The sequence below is a fragment of the Macaca thibetana genome, chromosome 18 (genome assembly GCF_024542745.1).
Source record: "Macaca thibetana thibetana isolate TM-01 chromosome 18, ASM2454274v1, whole genome shotgun sequence".
NCBI lineage: Eukaryota > Metazoa > Chordata > Mammalia > Primates > Cercopithecidae > Macaca > Macaca thibetana.
The window spans coordinates 65,486,241-65,508,210 of record NC_065595.1 but is presented as its reverse complement, the minus strand read 5'-3'; the positions used below and the strand labels follow the sequence as shown (position 1 = coordinate 65,508,210).

Sequence of the window (21,970 nt, the reverse complement as noted above, 5' to 3'; positions counted from 1 at the left end):
ATCAGGAAGATGGCTTTGGATTAGGCCAGTCATAGTAGCAATGAAGATAAGTTGGGAGGTAAAAGAAATATTTGAAAAATTGAGGACTGATTGATAGGGTGTCATGAAATGAGGGACGGGTGATGTGAAGGATCCAGGGAGAAATGATGTCGAGGATCCAAGCTCCTGGAGGGAGGGTAATGCAGTCATGGAGATGAGCTGCTCTAGGGGAAAAGAAGGCTGGGGGACAAGACGAAAGATTCAGTCTGAACATACTGACTTTGAAATGACTTTAAGAAATAACTATGGAGACATCAAGTGTAAAGGTGGATACATTGGTGTAGAACTTCAAGAATGCCTGGGCTGTAGCCTGTGAGCATGCAGTTGGTAAATGAAGCCGTAGAAATGGATGGCCCAGGAGCAAACCTTGAGGATGTTACCTGACATTTCAGGTTGACTAGAGGAGGAAATGCTGGCAAAGGAGATTACAAAAGAATCCTCATGTTCAGGAGGAAAACCGTCAGAGTGTGATGCTGCCAAAGCCAGCAGACAACAGCAATTCCAGAAGGAGACTACCAACTATACATTGAACTACATACTGTAGCATATAGTACAGTATACAGTTTCAGTAAACACCTATTCCACAAGCACTTACTGAGCACATAGTGTAAGTGCTTGCGGAATAGGTAAGTAATCCATAGTTCTTCCTTTCAGAGGCACTCATAGTCTACCACAAATTTGTATTACATTGTAATTAGATTTCATGAAAGTACTGACTGAGTCTAGGTCCCAATATGAGGGATGTTATCCTAATGTGTGGGATGGTGTTAAAACACATGTGGCTCAGGAAAGGAGCCCTGAGGAGAAGGAGGTAACTACTTTGAGAAGTTTGCTCTGAACAAGAAACGGGGAACAGCAGCTAAGGGGCATGTGGGATCCAAGTAGAGTTGTAAACTTTCGTTTTCTCTTTTGCCTTTGTTTTTATGATGGGGAAACTGGAGTATGTTTAAATGTTGGTCAATAGTCAAGGAGCGATTAAAATACCTCATAGCTTACAGATCCTGGAGAATGGGAGGTGATGAGATCAAGCATAGGTGGTGAGGGATTTGCTTTGGAGAGGGGAAAGTACGCCCCACACTACAGTGGAAAGGAAGGAGGGGAAGTGCTGGGCAGGTGATGAGGAGGTGCTCTGTCCACAGGCTCCCGGTCCTCAGTTAGCAGGGCTGAGGCTGCAGGCCAGTGGCAGTGTGGGAGACAGGTGTTTTGGTAACACCTCGTCTGCATGATGCGCATTTTTTCCCCAGGAGAACTTAGTTTTGCAAAACATAGAGCAGCAGGTTGTTTTGGGTGATCCGTGGTTGGCTCTTTCCCACCCCCGCCCCACAGCCAGACGTGATTAAAAAGTCAGAGAGCAACAGAGGATCAAATAATTGATAGAATCTAAGTTAGACAAGGAAAGGCGGTTGTGGCCCCTCAGAAGGGACTGAGGAAGAGGAGAAGGGAAATTAGTGGCCTGGAAACTCCACTGACGTTGAAAACATCAGCAGCAGTTGGGCACCTGAGCACACACGTGTAGTATGGGAGGATATGATTTTGTGGTCAGGTGGGGTTTTGGAAACAAAGCCATTTTGGGTGATGACAAGACCCAGAGGGTTTTCTTTGTGTGGCCCAGATGAGTTGGGGGCCACCGGCTCAAGGAAGTGACTGATGTGCTGGGGTGGCAGAGCGGCAGGATGAGCACATGGGGCCTGAGTGTGCCTGAGCAATTGCCAGAGTTGGGAGAGAGCAGAACGTGGAGAACCAGTGCCGAAGTCTTCCCGGAGTGATGTGGAAACAGTGGGCAGATGGTGGAAGCCCAAGGCAGCAGACTCAGAAGAGGAGCCTCAGAGGTGTGGCCCCGAGGAGGCACAGAGAGGAAGACTGGCCAGACTTCCCTACCTCTCTGGAGGCATGTGACCCCTGCGGAGGGCGTGGGAAGCCACGTCTTCAGCCCCATGAAACCAGGACTGGGAAATGGGGAATACTGAGATGAGGAGGAGGAAGTAGGGAATTTGTTGAACAGGAAATGGAAGTCTGAGAGCTGGGAGGGGAGAAGGAAAGTGTGGGATTGTCAGGGAAGTAAGGCGCAGAACAGCAGGAGGTATGGGATGGGGTGTTCCAGGAACTGATATGTGTGAATGTGCATGTGTGTGTGTGTGTGCACGTGTGTGTGTGTGTGTGCATGTGTGTTTAGGGGGCAGAGAATACTGAGGAAAATCACAGAACAGGGCATGGAGGTTTTGCTACGGATAATATTTAGATGTAGACTGCCTCTTCAGATTGACAGACTGGTTGGCATGGTTAGAGTACAGTGCAGTGCAATGCAGTACAGTATATAGTACAATATAGCACAGTGTAGCTTACAGCATGGTGTAGCATAGAGTATAGTATATAGTACACTGTAGCTTATGGTGCAGTGTAGTACATGGCATAGTATATAGCACAATGCAGCATATAGTGTGGTGTAGTGTATAGTACAGTATAGTGTATGGTATAGCATATAGTACAGTGTAGTGTATAGTACAATATATAGTACAGTGTAGTATATAGTACAGTGTAGCATATGGTACAGTATAGCAGTAGCATAGAGTAGCATAATGTCAGTTCTTTCTTTGCCTAGCTTTGACAGCCACTTGAGTAAGTGTGCTGTAGGTCCATGTTTGCCATCTTCAGCACACCCTGTTTACTAGCCTGGTTTCTGTCTAGTATTCCAAGATCCTTGCTGTGGTTGAGTGGAGGCTTCACCGAGGACCAGAAAGCAGACCTTACATACTCGCGTTCTCAGCTTGTGGCTGTATTGCCTATGCCATTATTAATCTCTGAAAGAAATAAGTGAATGTTCCCATATCTATTTTTAAAAATTTCTCACGCCTGCAATCCCAGCACTTTGGGAGGCCTAGGCGGGCAGATTGCCTGAGTTCAGGAACTTAAGACCAGCCTGGCCAAAGTGGTGAAACCCTGTCTCTACTAAAAATACAAAAATCAGCCGGGTGTGGTGGTGCACGCCTGTAATTCCAGCTACTCAGGAGGCTGAGGCAGGAGAATTGCTTGAACCCAGGAGTCGGAGGTTGCAGTGAGCCGAGATGCGCCACTGCACTCCAGCCTGGGTGACAGAGTGAGACTTAGTCTCAAAGAAAAAAAAAATTCCTCAATGCCTATTCATTTATTCATTTTCCTCTCTCTCTGATATGGATTGTGCTGTTAGTGTTATTTATTACAGCACTGGTATTTTCTGCTAAACAATTTAATATTACTAATACATCGTAAGTCACCTGTAAGTGGTTTTTGGTGATGGTTTGTTTTTAATTTGTAAAGTCTTAATTAGCATCATTTACATATTTCAGATTCGCAGTCTTCTTTAATGAGAGTGTTTTCAAGGCATGTTCTTTTACTTCCTGAAGGATGGAATGACCTGAAGATCCTTCCAGGTCAAGCTGTCTGTCCTACTCCCGGGTGCCGAGGAATAGGCCATATCCGTGGTCCACGTTATTCAGGACATCACAGGTAACATTTTTCTTACTTAAGTTATTTCCCGGATGAATGGAAACATTCTGCAGATTAGCAGCTACATGGAGCATCATAAATGAGTCTCATGGAACCAGCTGCCCCTGTGACACTCCCACGTCTGTATTGCCGAGGCCCTTCCTTGACATTTTCCTCTGCCTGCAACTCTGCCCTTCTAGAACCTTCTTGGAATTATGAGGTGTTTCCCAGACCCACTTCATGTCCCAGAATCTCTGTTTTGTGACAGTTTTCCTACCAAATGCACACTGTCATATACACCCACTACCCTGTCCTGAGACTTGCTTTCTTCCAGAGAAATTCCAGAGCCTCTTACCTTTTCCACTCATTTTCTATTTCCTGCCTCTATTTCCTTTTCTCTCTTTCTTATTCATTTGGAGTTAATTCTATAAAAGAATAGAAAACTAGTGTGAAGTTATGTTGCAGAATATGCCCAGGTTTTAAGTATTTGACAGTATCCGTATGAACAGATGTTGCTTTTAAAGAAAAATAATATAAGTAAATATGTAAGCCTTTGCTTCTTTTTCTATCCTTATCAGTTGGTAAATAATGTATAGATACATTATTTATATTGGTGATATATATAAATATATAAATTAAGACTGAAAGAATTAATATCAAATTTGTTCAAATACACAAATATATAAACAAACATCATAGAAAAGTTTATTATAAAGAGAAAAGATTAAGTCATATAATACATGAAGCAAGAAAAAATTTGTTTGAATAAAGGGTCTAAGTGTAATACAGGAAGTCCATGCTTTCTCAGGCAATCCTGGAAACTAGTGCCTAAAACATTTTTAACTGAATCAAAGGAAATGCCACCATAATAGTGATAAGCACTCCTAAATCACATACATGAATATAAATGTGATATGCATAAATCTATTAACACTTAAAAGAAAAAAATATAGCATCCATTAAACAAAAGAAAGACATGAAGACTGCTTGGTGACTTGTGAAAATCTGTGGGACTCAGACTGTGAACATGGAGCTGGACCTGGAGGAGACGTCTTAGTGCTAACAGTGTCCAGTCTGCACGGATCTGCAGCAACTCAATTCTTGCCGCCTCAGAGGAAAGAATTCGTTCCAGGGCATAAGGCAGAGTGAGAGACTAAGGCAGAGTGAGAGACCAAGGCAAGTTTTTGAGCAAGAGGGAAATGTTATGAAAAAGTTTTAGAGCAGGAGCAAAAGGAAGTAAAGTGCACTTGGAAGAGGGCCAGGAGGGCAACTTGAGAGAGTCAAGTAAGCCATTTAGGCCTTGCCTTGGGGTTTCTATACATTGGCATAATTCCAGGGGTTGCATTTCTTCTGCCCTTGTTACTGGTGGAGGGAGTCCAGGTTCTTGGTGTCTGGCACAAAGAATTGGGCAAAACACACAAAGCAAGGAAAGAATGAAGCAACGAAAGCAGAGATTTACTGAAAATGAAAGCACACTCCACAGGGTGGGAGCAGGCCCAAGCAGAGGGGCTCAAGATCCCCATTACAGAATTTTAGGGGGCCTTAAATACCCTCTAAAGGTTTCCCATTGGTTACTTGGTGTACACCCTATGTAGATGAAGTAGTGGGCAACAATCAGTCTGATTGGTTGTGGAAAGCAATGAATCAGAGGCTGAAGTGAAGTTACAAAGTTACGCTGCTATGCAAACATCTGATTGGTTGCTGTCCACAACTGGTTGCTGTCTACAACCAATCAGAGATACTTTCAATTTTCCATCTTTCATGCAGAAAAGCAGGGCGTCGGGGGTGCAAAGGGAGTAGCCTCTGGTCCTTTTGTTACTTGAGAGTGGAAAGTTGGGGATTTTCTTTTCATTTAGTTCTAGGGAGTCAGGGTGAATTGGCCTTAGGTTTCCTGCCTCTAGACCCTATTCTCCTGCGTCACCCCGATTCTTCATTGGAGTGGACTGTCCACATGTGCAGTGGCCTGCCAGCACTTGGGAGGGACCATGATATGGTTTGGCTGTATCCTCACACAAATCTCAACTTGAATTGTATCTCCCAGAATTCCCACATGTTGTGGGAGGGACCCAGGGGGAGGTCATTGAATCATGGGGCCCAGTATTTCCCGTGCTATTCTTGTGATAGTGAATAAGTCTCACGAGATCTGATGGGTTTATCAGGGGTTTCCACTTTTGCTTCTTCCTCATTTTCCCCTCCTGCCACCATCTAAGAAGTGCCTTTCACCTCCCACCATGATTCTGAGGCTTCCCCAGCCACGTGGAACTGGAAGTCCAATTAAATCTCTTTTTCCTTCCCAGTCCACTGTATGTCTTTATCAGCAGTGTGAAAACAGAATAATACAGTACAATTGGTACCAGTAGAGTGGGGCACTGCTGAAAAGGTACAAGAAAAATGTGGAAGCACCTTTGGAACTGTGTAAAGGGTGGAGGCTGGAACAGTTTGGAGGGCTCAGAAGAAGACAGGAAAATGTGGGGAAGTTTGGAACCTCCTAGAGACTTGTCAAATGGCTTTGACAAAAATGCTGATAGTGATAGGAACAATAAGGCTGAGACGGTCTCAGATGGACATGAGGAACTTGTTGGGAACTGGAGCGAAGGTGACCCTTGTTGTGTTTTAGCAAAGAGACTGGAAGCATTTTGCCCCTACCCTAGAGATCTGTGAAACTTTGAACTTGAGAAAGATGATTTAGGGTATCTGGTGGAAGAAATTTCTAAGCAGCAAAGCATTCAAAAGTTGACTTGGGTGCTGTTAAAAGCGTTCCATTTTAAAAGGAAAACAGAGCATAAAAGTTCAGAAAATTCGCAGCCTGATGGTGCAGTAGAAAAGAAAAACCCATTTTTTGAGGAGAAATTCAAGCCAGCTTCAGAAATTTGCATAAGTAGCAAGGAGCCTAATGATAATCCCTAAGACCATGGGGAAAATGTCTCCAGGCCATGTCAGAGACCGTTGTGGCACCCTCTCCCATCACAAGCCTGGAGGCCCAGGAGGAAACAGTGGTTTTGTGGGCTGGACCCAGGGTCCCTGTGCTGTGTGCAGCCTAGAGTCTTGGTACCCTGTGTCCCAGCTGCTCCAGCGGTGACTGAAAGGAGCCAACATAAATCTGGGACTATGGCTTCAGAGGGTGGAAGCCCCAAGCCTTGGCAGCTTCCAGATGGTGTTGAGCTTGTGAGTACATGGAAGTCAAGATTGAGGTTTGGGAACCTCCGCGTAGATTTCAGAAGATGTATGAAAACGCCTGGATGCCCAGGCAAAAGTTTGCTGCAGGGGTGGGGCTCTTATAGAGAACCTCTGCTAGGGCATTGTGGAAGGGAAATATGGGGTCAGAGCCCCCACACAGAGTCCCTACTGGGGCACTGCCTAGTGGAACTGTGAGAAGAGGGCCACTGTCCTCCAGACCCCAGAATGATAGATCCACTGACAGCTTGTACCATACACCTGGAAAAGCTGCAGGCAGTCAACACCAGCCAATGAAAGCAGCCAGGAGGGAGGCTGTACCCTGCAAAGCCACAGGGGTGGAGCTGCCCAAGACCATGGGAACCCACCTGTTGCATCAGTGTGGCTTGGATGTGAGACTTGGAATCAAAGGAGATCATTTGAGAGCTTTAAAATTTGACAGCCCTGCTGGATTTCAGACTTGCATGGGCCCTGTAACCCCTTTGTTTTGGCCAATTTCTTCCATTTGGAACCGTTGTATTTACCCAATACCTGTACCCCCATTGTGTCTAGAAGTAACTAGCTTGCTTTTGATTTTATAGGCTCATAAGCGGAAAGGACTTGCTGTGTCTCAGATGAGACTTTGGACTGTGGACTTTTGGGTTAATGCTGAAATGAGTTAAGACTTTGGGGAACTGTTGGGAAGGCATGATTGGTTTTGAAATGTGAGGACATGAAATTTGGAGGGGTCAGGGGTGGAATGATATGGTTTGGCTGTGTCCCCTGTGAAATCTCAACTTGAATTGTATCTCTCAGAATTCCCACCGTGTTGTGGGAAGGACCCAGGGGGAAGTAATAGAATCATGGGGGCTGGTCTTTCCCATGCTATTCGTGTGATAGTGAACAAGTCTCAGGAGATCTGATGGGTGATGGGTTTATGAGGGGTTTCTGCTTTTGCTTCTTCCTCATTTTCTCTTGCTCCCACCATGTAAGAAGTGCCTTTCACCCTCCGCCGTGAGTATGAGGCCTCCCCAGCCATGTGGAACTGTAAGTCCAATTAAACCTCTTTTTTCTTCCCAGTCTCAGGTATGTCTTTATCAGCAGTGTGAAAATGGACTAATACAGGCCATATGCACAGTGCGTTTACTGAAGTTGTGTACATGCTCATTTGAGGCGTTTTCCCCTTACCAGTCGAATGTTCCTAGAGGAAGGTCACGTACCAGTTAAACTCCGCCATTTTGCCTCTTAGCAAACATGCTTGGGTCCACTCACCCAGCTCCTGAGATGTTATCAGGGAGCTGCTGATCACCAGTTTCAGGTGTTTCTTCTCTATTGGGAGGGTGCCTCTTCCTGGCACCAGCTGTGACCAATTATTATTTTAGATAGACAGTTTAACAACCACCTGACCATCACCTGATGGTAGCCTGGCATTCCTGGGGTAGGGGGCCTCTCCTGCCTTGCTCATGTCTGCCTAGCTGCCTCCATTTTTTTTTTCACAATCTGTTCAATGTCTTGTACCTACTGTAATATTAGTGCTCTGTGAGGGGAGGAGGAAACGAGGAAAAAGGAAGGATGAGGGACAGAAGGGGAGAGGAGAGGAGAAACCCATGATTGGGAGGGTGCCCTGTATTAGCGAGGACTCTGCTGGAGTTGATGGAGCCACTTCCTAGACAGCACTAGGAATATATAGCTATGGAGATCGTCTTCCTCAGGCCTTCTGTTTGTGTGTGTGGGGAGTGTGTGTGTGTGTGTGTGCGTGTGTGATCTAGAGCTGTAACACCCCACTATGGTACTCGCTAGTCACCTGCCTCTGTGTTCCTCAGGCACGCTTGGCAATATTTCAGATGCTCAGCAGCCCTTGTGACTAGTGGCTACCGTATTGGACAGCAAAGGTATGGAACATGTCCATCATCCCCGAGAGTTCTGTCAGACAGCCCTGAGAGAGTCTGGCGCACTGTGGCCTCTCGTCGTAGCATTTTGAGCACAGGTACTTCTGTGAAGTGACTGGCCGTCTTAATGCCTCCTTCAAAACTGGAATCATTATCCCCAAAGTTAGTCACACCACGGTATTGCAATTTGTCTTCTCTGAAGATGCCGCTCCTGTGGAGCTGGTGCTAACATGACACCGACCGTTCCTGGACTGCTCTTTAAGGTAGCGGAGCATCTCACACAAGCCTCTCCTTCCACTTCAGCAAAGCCGGCTTGCCTCCTGCGCTGGGCCTGTGTGTTTCTGACTGACCTCTCCCTACTGGATTCTGAGAAGGCTGTGGACAGAGACTCCATGGTTCTGCTGCCCTTTGTTCCAGCAGCTTCTCTGAACTTTCTCTCATCTGACATAATGTAAATGGGGTCTAATTGATGTTCTTCTCTCTATTATCTAATTATCAGGAGAATATTTGACTTAAGTTTCTCTACTAAAGTAGATAAGTAGCCTTTAAAGGTTGGCCTCAGAATTTCTGAATGAACGAGAAGAATATAAAAATAGAGAAGGGTTTAAAGAAAAGCATTCTATGAAGTTTAGAGAACAAAATGAAATATTGAAAGTGTGATAGTGAGAAGAATGGGACATTTTTAGGGACACAGCAGGCCTGAGAGGTGATCCTGTCTCCAGGATCTGCGCAGGGCTGCCGATGTGATGAATTCTTTCAGCTCTTCTCCAGTGCCAGACCTCATTATTAGAGAGCACTCAAGTAAGAGCAAGGTCTCCAAAAGCTTCATGATTCCAGGGTCTCAGAAATGAAAATGAAAAAGAACAAGTACCTGCAGCTAGCATCTATCTAGAATGGAAAACATGAAAATTAGAGAACTGGATGTTTCTTGACCTTGCGTTTTTGTTGGGGAGTTATAAAGCATGTAAACCATCAGATAAATACATTTTAACTTACCTGTGAAAGGCAATGCAAACAAATTTTATTATATTAAATGCCATTTTGTCTTAATACAAGGAATTCAAAATTCCTTGTCTTCAAGGCATGAGGATAAATCTTTGACGGAGTTACTGTTGGCTGAAAGGGTGTCGTTGGAGAGTGCGGATCATGAGTAATGTAGGTTAGCTCTAGGAAATGCTGGGCATGTCTCTCTTGCTTTAATCATTTCATCATTGTTTTTTACCCAGTTAATCAATTTACAAATGTAACTATGTATACAAGTTAAGAATTTACTAAAATCCTCTTGCAATTAACTGTAAAAAATTGATACCATTCATAATCCCTGCATTTTTCTTATATTTTTACTGTTATTGTAGTCTAAATTTTACATAGCTCTAAAAGATTGAAAGTATTGTTCTTCAGTACTTACCTTGGGCAGTATCTTTTGAGAATACTATATACATGCACTTGCACACACACACACACACACACACACACGTGCATGCATGCTAGAAATTTTCCATAAAACACCTGAAGTTATCATTATACATTTTGTTCTTTTATATCAGAGATGGTAAGCAAGAGATAAAATTTTTAAATCTTTGCTGTATTCTCCCAGATTCCTAGATGTGCTATTAATATAATCATCATTTCTAGCTGGAGTTTCCTAATGAATTTAAATGAGTAAAACTTGAATATTCCAAAATAAAAGGTTTTTTCCTCTTGTCATAGGTATGTCCCTTTAGCAGGGAGGCGTCATTTTACAAGGCACTTCTTGCAGTCTCTAGTTCAGAAGATTCTTAGGCAAATATTCTTATATTTAAGAAAAAGAAGAAGAAAAGAAAAAACAAAACAAAAGAGCAAGCCCCTCCAGTTTGGCTAGGACCAGTATAAAACAACTTGATTGACTCCTGCTTCCAAAGCCTGGGGGAAAGCATGAAAATGTAGTGCTCCACTTTAAGGAAGGTGGCGATTTCAGCTGCTTTTCTAGAAAATGCTCCCAGGCAGTGGAGTGCTTGCAAGTAAAATGTTGTTTTTACCATTTCAAATCAGAATTTCTGATTCTGATATTGAAGCCTTGGTGTTTTGAAAGGAAGTAAACAGTATTCTTAAAATAAGTTGTCAGCATCTTATTTTCTACAGCTGACAAGGAGGACAATGACATCAAGATATCAGTAACAACATTTGAAAATAATACCTCACTTTAATAGATGAGGTGGACCCTGGGTGTCCTTTTTAGATGGATGTTAGATAGGTTTATTTTAGCTTTTATTAAAATAGTCAGGGGTGTTAGCAATAATACTCAAACTTGTATGGAATTCTTGTAGAATATGGATAAATTATTTGAAATAAATTGCATCAGTTCTTATCTGTATGAAAATAGGACTTTGGGCACACAATTATCACACAATTTACATTTTATTTGCATGAATTTACATAGGGAATAAAGTGAAGTAGGTGTATTTGTTAACATAGGAATATTTAGAGATGACAATATTGGGACTACAAGATGTAAATTTGCTTTTGAGCCAAGGTCCAGGATTAGATATGAAATTTTTTTTTTCCCCCAAATGAGTAGAACACAGTCTCCAGAAGACTTGATCTAACTCTGTGTCATAAAACATACACAGGTAATTTATTTAGGAACCAATAATTATATTATTTACTTTGAGAGCCAGATATTGTTACAATGTGAAGGCCTCTTGCCCCAGAACTCCTGTGTGGGACACAGGGCACAGCATATGTGGCTGAAGTGTCAAACCTTAAACAATGCAAAGAAATAGAAGAGGAGCATTTGCTGCTCAGAAGTGGGGGTTGGGGGTATCAGATAAATCTAAGATATTTTTGGGTGCTCTTAGTGGAAACTTATAGGAGAACTCACCCTCTATTCAGGGTTTACCTGGAATTGTTCTGTCGGCTCAAAAATAATGATGGAAATTATTTTAGATGTTTTCTTCTTTTCACATCTGTTCCCCTTTGTGAGTGAGTGTGTGTGTGTGGCGGGTGGGGGGTGTCAGTCTCACTAGTCATGTTCAAGGCCTGGAACTCACCAGAACTGGACATCCAGACTGACCACTCACTCTGTAGTATGAGGCACATCGCCCCACTATTCCTAACTTTATTTCTTCATCTGTAAATGAGAGCTCTTTGCACTACAAAAGATTCAATTTTATGATGAGACTCAAACAGACATAGTCTTTATTCACTATAGGGTATAATACCATGTTTTGGAAAGTATAATGGCAGAAAATATAATGAGAAATAAAATCATATAAGGAGACTTTACTCATTTCAGAGAGTGATGGAGTAAACAGGCAAAACAGATATAAGAATATACAGAATCTGAATAACATGATTTAAGAAAAGGAGGAAGAGTGACTAAAGATACACATCAAGTTGAAAACAGAATAAATCTACCCAAAAGCACTTTTCAAAACTCTACTGTTAAGCCATACACAGCTCAGTGAATTCTCAAAACAAAACATCAAACCTATTCTTTGATCAAAATGCAATGAAATAAGAAATTGTTGAAAAAAAATTCAGTCACCTAGAACAAATGCAAAAACATTTATAACTATCACTTAAGCAATAATGGGATCAAAGGAGAACCCAGACCTGAATCTCAGAAAATCTAGACTGAGTATAATGAGAACACTGAAGAGATAAACTTTTAGGATATCATAGTACATATGTTCAGAGAGAAATCTATACCTTACTCAGTAAGAAAGAATGAAAGAGAACTAATTCAACTTTCATCTCAAAAAGTTATACAAATTTTTAAAAATGATTACAAAGGGAAAGAAATATCAAACTGAATGATTAAATGAGTGAATTGGAACACACACACACACACACACACACACACACACAATTCCAGTAAATTGTTAAGAGTATCCATGCATTGATATTTTGGAACAAAACAATAATACTACAACAGTAAAACAATAAGTACATGTATAGCTGATAAACTGTTTTGGACAGTCCAGGCATTATTCTGAGACTTAAGACACCCGTTCTGGAAGGAACTAGAGGTGCAGCTCTTGGAATTCCTGTTCTGTTGCTCTGACTTTACATGTAATGGTTGGTTTTGCATCATTGACCTTCTTTTTAATGGAAGCCTGTGAGAACCCCTTCGGGCCCCTGATCTCTTAGGCATGTATCTCTTGTCATCCTTGGAAGTAGCCTTTCCCATTCAAGGAAAACATTTCCTCAGCCATCCTCCTACCTGTTGGATTGGCTTTGACTGAACACCGTCTGGTTGTATCACAGTGTGACCTAAAAATACAAACTTCTCCATCTGGCTTTTGACTCAGCTACAGTCAGACACATCAGAGTCCATTAATCCTCCTCTCACCCCACAGATAGCCCTCTGCCCTTCCTCCATCTGAACTGCTTTCTCTCCAGACCTGCTGCACAGCTGCCTTCCAGGTCTTTCCTCCATCTTGGAATTCCCTTTATCTCCCTTTCCTTAGAGCTTCTATTCCTGGCTTGGAGAATTCTTTTCACCAATTTATGTTCTTCATTTCCTGACTTTTTGGGATAGAGTTTGTGGGAGGGAGTTACTTTTCTAACTGAAATAGCTTGTGTGTCTCCTCAGCCATGGGTAGAATTCCAGTTGGAAATCCTTTTCCTTCAGAATATTGAAGCCATCATTCCATGTTATGTTAACCGTTTTGTTGTTGAGGAGTCTGCTTTCGTTCAAATTTAAATCCACCCATGGGATTGTTCCTCTTCCCACACTCCATCATGTCACTCCCCTCCCCTCTGCAAGAACTGCACTTCCCTGGGCATTTTTAGAGATTTTTTATTTATCCCTGGTGATTTGAAATTGGCCTTTTGTCCATTCATTGTTTCAATCCGGAAACTCACCTCTTTTATTTCTGGGAGGTGTTCTCATTTTATTTCTCAATAATACTCTCTTTTCTATTTGCTCTGTTTGCTTTCCTCAGCTGATGCTCAGAACTTTTTCACTCCTTGTCTTTTATTCTCTTTTATGAAATATTTCCTCAAGTTTGTCTTCTAATCCTTCAGTTGAAGTTTTTGATTATACTGTGTTTTTTTTTTTTTCAGTTTCTGAGAATACATTCTTGTTTTCTGATTTGCTCTTGATTGTAACCTGTTCTTGATGGATAGATTGTGTAGCTTTTCTTACCTCTCTGATAATGTTTGGAGTTGTTTTTTCTGCTCCCTGCATTGACTCTTTTTTTCCCCCAATCTTTTTGTTTTGATTTGTTTTTGGTTAGGCTGGTTGACTTCTTCCCATTATATTAAAGGCATTTCTCAAATTCTGGTAGTCTCTGTTTCGTTCACTTTTTAGAGTGAGACACCAAAAAACTCTGGTGTGAGGCTTTGTGTGCACTGCTGGAGTCCACCAATGGTGAACTCCTGGGAGGGGTGGCCGGCAGGGCCCAGGCATGCTGCAGAGGAGCCTCCCCTCTACCACTGTCAGGAGACCTTATCCTTTGAGTAAGAAAGTTACTTCCATCGAAGAAGACTGTTCCAAACTTTTCCTGGTATGTTTTTATAGCATCCTCTATCTGCAGACTCTTGGCTCTCAGCTTATCTGTTTTCTGTCTTCAAAAATGTGTTCACTTTTCTCATCTGCCAGCATCGTGCTTTGTCTTTATGAATTCATACTCTTTTATTCATTTATTGCTATTTTAGTAGGGAGAGAAAGGATTTATTCGCAAGGACAAAGGATGAATTCCATTTTCCAATCTGCTATGTGTTCTCTAACTTATTCTTAAAACTTTGTTTACCTACCAAATAATAATTCAGCTAATAGTTTGTGGTTTTATTTCTTATTCTCTCTAGTTGTTCTAAGTCATCGCAATAGCACGGTCATCGTGTAGAACAGGGGTGTCCATTTTTTTGACTTCTCTGGGCCACACTGGAAGAAGAAGCATTGTCTTGGGCCACGCACAAAATATACTACCACTAATGATAGCTGATGAGCTAAAAGGAATTCATCATTTATAATGTTTTAAGAAAGCTTATGACTTTGTCTTGGACTGCATTCAAAGCCATCTTAGGCCACATGCAGCCCATGGGCCGCAAGTTGGACAAGCTTGATATAGAAAGTAAAAGCTCTCATTGTGTTTAGTTTGGCTCTGTAAATTTTGTGAATTTACAGTGGCTGATTGAAACACTATGTTCAAAAGGGTTCCCAAAGGCACAGCTTTAATTTTTATGCACAGTACTTCTTAATTTAGTGTCACCTTCAGTTAAAATTTTTATCATGCTGGGAAACCACCTCAGTGACATGTGCTTACATCTATCTGATTCCTTTGTCACTTGGTCTGTCATTTTCCTTGACATCATGTTACCACACAGTGAAATTGAACTGGGTGGAAATTTAAAAATAAACTTGCAGATGTATTTTTACTTTCATAAGCAAAAGGAAAAAGAGTATCTGATTTTAAAGAACCTTTTAATTCTCAGAATGACATGATTAATTACCCAATTTAGTAAAAACATTGACAGTGTACCAAAAGATCAGTTACAGGTCTTTAAATCAGTTCTATCCATTACTATAAAATTCTTCAAGGTTAATGTATAGGTCTGATTTTACTGAACTGGGAAATAATTATGTGAGAATTCAATGATTTTTTCTAAATTCTTCAAGAAAAAATTACATATGAAATGCTTAATTTTGTAGCAACTACAGCACTGATTTCCAAAGGTACTATATTATTTGATGCATTCTAAGGATTTTATTAAGTGCGACATTCTAAATTACATAAATTGCCAAGGTTGTAGGAACTGTATCCTTATGAGGAAAGCAGATACGGCTTTGGTTTATTTCCATGTGAGAAGAGCAGTACATTGATTAAGGAGAAGCTGAAATGATGAAAGCTGGTAATTTTAAGTCACCTTGAGAACCAAACTCAGAGTAAAATATAAACAAAGAAAATTCATTCTCTTTGAAAAGTTACAAATACTGCAATTATACATTATTTTAAAATGATACCATTTTATTACAAGATTAGTCTATGGTCAATACTGAAAATTTAGACAATAATAAAGAAGCATTTAAAAATAAATAAAAACCACTCATAATCCCGTAATCCAACTACTATGTTATATGCCTTCAATCTGTGTCTTTTTTGTTTTTTTCCACGTATATACCTATAAATTTTTTCATGGGTAGAATCAGACAGAATATACAGATTTTTTTTGTCATTTGTCTTTCAATAAACTATAAAATAGTTTCCTGTGTTGTTAAAAATTCCCGAGTTACATTGAGCACATATTATATTCTTTGGTCCATAAATTTTAATACTGTTGTGTCTTTGGTCTGGATTCTATGTTAGTTAGAAATGACTCTTAGTCCTGTATTTTCCCTTGGCTGCTTCTTTGTCTCACATTAATAGTGCCAAACAAAATTCATGGCTGTGCATGTGGCTGTTCAGAAATTATTTGTCTGTTCTATTTTTAGCCTTACATGGTATTTTATTTAGGTATGCTTTTTGTGAAAAGTATATCTGTAACTGTCTTAAAAAGGAGGCCAGGCACAGTGGCTCACGTGTAATTCCAACACTTTGGGAGGCCAAGGCAGGAGGATTGCTTGAGCCCAGCAGTTCAAGACCAGCCTCGACAGCATAGTAAGACCTCATCTCTGCAAAAAATAAATAACATTAGTGGGGTGTGGTGGTGTGTGCCTGTAGTCCTAGCTACTCAGCAGGCTGAGGGGGAGGATCACCGAAGCCCAGGAGGTCGACGCTGCAGTGAGCCAAGATCACGTCACTATACTCCAGCCTGGGTAACAGAATGAGAACCTGTCTCCAAAAGAACAAAACAGAACAAAAATTATTTTATTAACAAAAATATTTTTTTAAAAAGAAAGAAAATCCCATCCAATAACCTTTCCCTGTTGATGAGAGAGTTTAACCTATTTGCAATTTTTGTTAAAAGTACAACATAAACTGTATATATGCCAACTTGCTTTATGCCTTAAATATTTTGTATCTTTTGTTGTGTTCTTGCTGCTAGTGGTAGGACAAAGGAGGGGTCCTTCCTTCCTTCCTTCCTTCCTTCCTTCCTTCCTTCCTTCCTTCCTTCCTTCCTTCCTTCCTTCCTTCCTTCCTTTTCCACATGTTGTTAATAACTTCTAGTTTAGAAGTAAGGGCATCTATCCACCCAAATGTTTTCCATTATTCTATTGGTTATTCTAATTTTTTTTTCAGATGCATTTCTAAACCTACATTTACTTACTTATCAAAGTCGTTAGAGAACATTAATCTTTGGCTTTCTTTTGGGAAAGAGGAAATGCTAAATATTTATCTTTTTCTTTTCCTAATTCAGTATATCTAGTTGTGTTCATTAGATTTGAGGATACATACCTCACTCTTTTTTCCTTCCATTTTTAAAATGATAGAGATCAACTCGTGGAAAGAAAAGAAAAAAAAAAAAGGACCTAAATGAATTTTGCGATTTAAAATTTAAATCTACCATGCACCTTTACTGATTCCAGTGGTAATCTCTTATCCTTTCCAGCCTCAATTTCCTCCTTATTTCTTTACTTAATTTCCTTTATTCCTTGTTCTAGCACACTTCAAGAGTTGTTTTGATTTGTCTAGGTGCCTTCATATTACATTTAAAATCTTTGCATGTAAGAAAACGCATTTCACCCTTGAAAGCAATTTGATGGGAGACAGGTGTTTAAGCCCAGACCTTTTTCTTTCAGAGCTCTGTCCTGTTGCTTGCTATCATCTTCTAGTTTTTACCATGATAACAAAGTCTCCTGCTACCATGTATTGATAGTATACTGCATGTATTGGTGTGTATACTGTATATATAATTTAAAATGCCCCTATATATGTCTATATATAGTTTTCTTTTCATTAAATTTACCTCTAATACTGTTTCTTCAGTTTGAGGCTAACGTCCTCCTTTGTACGAGAGCATTTTTTTCTCTGAGTATTTTTTCAACATCTATGTCTATTCAAGATACATTTTCTCTAGAATTTCTATCAAATGACATTGGATCCTCTACATCTATCCCTTGTGACTCTCATCTTTTCTCTCATCATTTTCCATTCTTCATCCTGTCCCTCTGAGTACTAGGAAAATCACTTCAATGAATGTTCTAAATTGCTAATTTGATCTCTCATCCCTCCACTGAGATGTTTTCATGTGGTGACTGCCTTATGCCTCCTGGGCAGCTTTCCTGGCCTCTGTTCTTACCATCTTCATCAGCATTTACCAGCCTGATGTGGGCCTTCCTTACACCTGGAATGATGGCAGTTACAAAGTCTTTACCCCAAGGAGTTCATACACTGGTTGATCCTAACACATAAACATCCCTGGAATGGAAACTGTCATTTCTTCACTGATTTTTTTCAAAGTGAAAACAGTTTCAAGTGGGCCTAGCCCTTAACTAAAAGTAACTTAAGAATAACCCTTGTAATGCCAGGTAGTAGGACAAAGGACAAATTCATATAATCTCTGGGCCTTGGTTTCTTTATCTGCTAAACAAGATGATTGGATTAGGTGATTTCTTACTTCGTTTTTAGTTAAAATATCTGTGATATTCATATTAGTCTGTTCTCATGCTGCTAATAAAGACATACCCAAGACTGAATAATTTGTAAAGAAAAAGAGGTTTAATGGACTCAGTTCCACATGGCTGGGGAGGCCTTACAATCATGGTGGAAGACAAAGGAGTAGCAAAGACACATCTTACATGGTGGCTGGCAAGAGAGCATGTGCAGGGTAACAACCCTTTATAAAACCATCAGATCTCATGAGAATTATTCACTATCATAAGAACAGCACAGGAAAGACCTGCCCCCATGATTCAGTTTCCTCCTATCTGGTCCCTCCCATGATATGTGGGGATTATGGGAGCTGCAATTCAAGATTAGATTGGGTGGGGAAACAGCCAAACCTTATCAATATTGTTTAAGAGATACATCACAACATAATTCTCTAAGATCAACAGCATACTGCCTGGACAGGACTTTTTCCAGTTGCAAGAAACTTATTCATATGTGCATTTCGCTGTTTAATAAAATGTGAATATCATGAGTCCAGGATCTGTATTCCAAATGTAAGGCCCATAATTGCAAAGCTATTGCTAGCAGCAGGAACTGGGTTAGAATAACCCCCTTTCCTAAAGATGCCTTAAGAATCAAGATTAATGACTGTTCCATTGTCTACTAGGCACAGGAAAAAAGAAAATACAATCTTTTAATTAACATGCTGTGATTTCTTGGAATTACTGAAATTGTTTAAGAATGTATCCTAGTTAATCTGAATACATGGAAAACTGTAATGTGAATTAAAATTGATTTTTTTTTCTAAGAAATAACATTCCTAAGTTTAGGAAGTTTGTCACTTTCTATAGTTTCATGGTTATAGACTATGATAACAAAGTCTCCTGCTACCATGTATTGATAATATGTATATTGCATGTATACTATAAACCTATAAGTTAGATTTAAAGATATAATTCTCATGGAGATTCTGTTTTCTTAAATTTTTGGATAAATACCATTCTTTAAAGACAATGGCTATAATTCAAAGAGATAACATGGCCATGGCCAATCTTCCTTTTATGAATGAGGATAAGGTTGTGTATTAGTCCATTTTCATGCTGCTGATAAAGACATACCCAAGACTGTGCAATTTACAAAAGAAAGAGGGTTTAATTGGACTTACAGTTCCACATGACTGGGGAGGCCTTACAATCATGGTGGAAGGCAAGGAGGAGCAAGTCATGTCTTACATGGATGGTGGCAGGCAAAAAGAGAGGTTGTGCAGGGAAACTCCCTCTTATGTTACCATCAGATCTCATGAGACTTATTCACTCTCATGAGAACAGCATGGTAAAGACCTGCTCCCATGATTCAATTAGCTTCCACTGGGTCCCTCCCACAACACGTGGGAATTCAAGATGAGATTTGGGTGGGGACACAACCAAATCATATCAAGTTGATAGTACAACTTATTTTTGGAAGTTACTTGTAGTGTAGACAATAGGATGGGCAAAATTTGATTCAAAGTTTGAATGTTGATGTTTTTTCCTTTGGAAAGTGTCTATTGTACAAGTTAATAATAACAATCATAATAATATGCTATATTTGTGTATCATTTAACCACTAACAGAATGTTTTCACATATATTATTTAATACACAGAGCAGCCCTATGATGTAAGTTTTATTATTTCTACTTTATGAATTTAAAAAGTGAGCCTTGAACAGATAGCGTCTTCCCATCACTGCACAACTCATAAGTGGTAGAGCTGATTTTAAATTAAATGTCTTATAACTACTCATCTGATACTCTTTCTCCTATTCCCAGATGTATATTCAGAACTGGAGTGGTAGTTGAAATTATGCCTCTCACTTATAGATTAGGAAGATTTTAGGTCAGAAAGGGAAATTGATCCTAAATGACACACAAACCTACTACCTCTGGATAATCAGCCGTTAAGGAAACTGTTAAGAACAGTTTTCTCACGTGAGACAAGGCCAAGACATAATGATCCTCAGAGTTCTTTTCAAACCATGAACTTTTGATTCGCAACTCCAAAATACATACACACACACACACACACACACACACACACACACACACGGGGAAACAATGGTAGTTGTTAGAATTTATTTAAAAAAATAAAGAAGCAACAGCTACCTTAATGTCTGCTTCCCCTTTGGTGTGTAAGGCTATGAAAGTGCTCCTTGTAAGACATGAAATATCAATAAGAAACTTGCAAATCAGCAATCTGGAATAAAAGCTTTAGTTATGAAAATATTAAGCTGGGTATGATGATTTTAATTATCCCTTTGTCTCATTCTCATTTTGATGATATGATAATTATAGCATCATATTCCAATTTCTGTTATTATAATTCAGTGCCTGCACATGTCAGATTTCATATTCACTTGCCTATCTTTATGTGGGGCCAGATGGAAGAGGTGCATCGCCTATTTATAAGAACTAGTTGTGATTACTGAAATTTCTTAATTTATTCTTGATAGCAGTAGCTGGGGTGGAGGGTGATTTAGGATTGCGTTAGAAATGCCAGGGCAAAAAACCAAAGTAAATAATGTGGTACTGTGCATCTGTAAATGATCATGGTGCTTACTAAAATAAATAGAGTGGCATTGACCTCAGTTATAATAGTACATGCTGCAGAAAGTTCAAGAATGAATGGACAACAGATAATTCTGTGTGTAATTAATGGAGACTTGACCTTGGGGCTTTTTTATAGAATGTTGTAAACATCAATTATGTAGTAAATGCCAAAAATAACTTCAAGAAATATAGCAATCCTATTCCTAGTCATATGTCCAAGAAGTATGTGCGTCAGCTCACTAAAAGACATGTACCAGAATGTTCGTAGCAGCGCTATTTATAATAGCTCCTACCTGAATCTACCCAAGCACCCATCAACAGTGCATAAATAAATTATGTCCCATTCACACAGTGGGACGCTGTACTGCATTGAGAATGAGTGGCTCTATCTACACACAACCTGGATGAAGCTCACAGGTGTAAAGCTCATTGAAAGAAGCTGAACACGAATAGGAAATACTGAATGACACCATTCATGCAAGGTACAGAAGCAAGACACATGGGTCTTTTAAGTATTAAGAGTCAGCCTTGTGGTTACCCCTACAGGGAGTGACTGGAAGAGGAGGCGTGGAGGGGCCTCTGGGTTTATGTTCTGTTTTCTGACCTGGTGGTTGTTCTAGGAGCATGGTCAGTTGTGAAGAAGATCACCTACATTCTGGGCACTCTATATTAAGTTCTACTTCAATTTTTAAAAGCTTTTCAAACAAAAATGACCTCAAGAAAATCAGAGTAGCCTTCCTAACATTACTCACAAGTTTCTCCACAAGCCGGCCCTTGCAGCCCAGGCAACAGTCTGATGTATTAGGTTAGTAATGCCAAGCTGGGAGGGGCCATCCAGTCTTCCTTCCCTTTCTGTAGCCACCTCATGACACTCCAGAGGAAACAGTGATGACCGGTGTAAAGGCCGTTAGCAAGCAGGCCCCAGGCCCCTGGGCTTGTAGACTGCCTTGGGAGGCATGTGGCCAGTTCCGAGACTGACCTGGGAGGACCAAGCGTCGCACAGTTTTAATGAGGTTGAAAACACATCTGTGCTGTTTCAGGCCCTCAGTAGTGTTTCACAGTCCGTAGGACTCAGCTTGGGCTTCAGTCTGCTTTGCACGTCTCTGTCATGGATTGAAAGTGAACTAATAGAACAGAGTGAAATGTTTAAATTTCCCTGAATTAGGAATTGGGAGATGTTGCTTTTCAGCCTCGTGTTCTGGAGGCATGTTACCCAGTTGTTGGTCTGTTTTTGCTTCCTTTATGCTTAGCTTTTAGTCTTCTGACTACTCATCTGATACTCTTTCTCAAATTCCCAGACATATATGCAGAACTAGGCTAGAGAAATGATGTTTCTTTCTGTGAGACAACAGGTCTTGCAGAGAGA

At 40.4% G+C, this 21,970-nt stretch overlaps 1 protein-coding gene across 11 annotated transcripts in view; it reads left to right on the top strand.

The window, feature by feature from the left end:
- Nucleotides 1–21,970, top strand: part of L3MBTL4 (L3MBTL histone methyl-lysine binding protein 4) — a 449,236-nt gene that overhangs the window by 264,475 nt on the left and 162,791 nt on the right. For all 11 annotated transcript variants that reach the window (XM_050767472.1, XM_050767468.1, XM_050767469.1 and 8 more), the window contains one exon: nucleotides 3,420–3,522. In XM_050767472.1, the coding sequence (XP_050623429.1) occupies nucleotides 3,420–3,522 (103 nt within the window). The remainder of the gene's footprint in view (nucleotides 1–3,419; nucleotides 3,523–21,970) is intronic.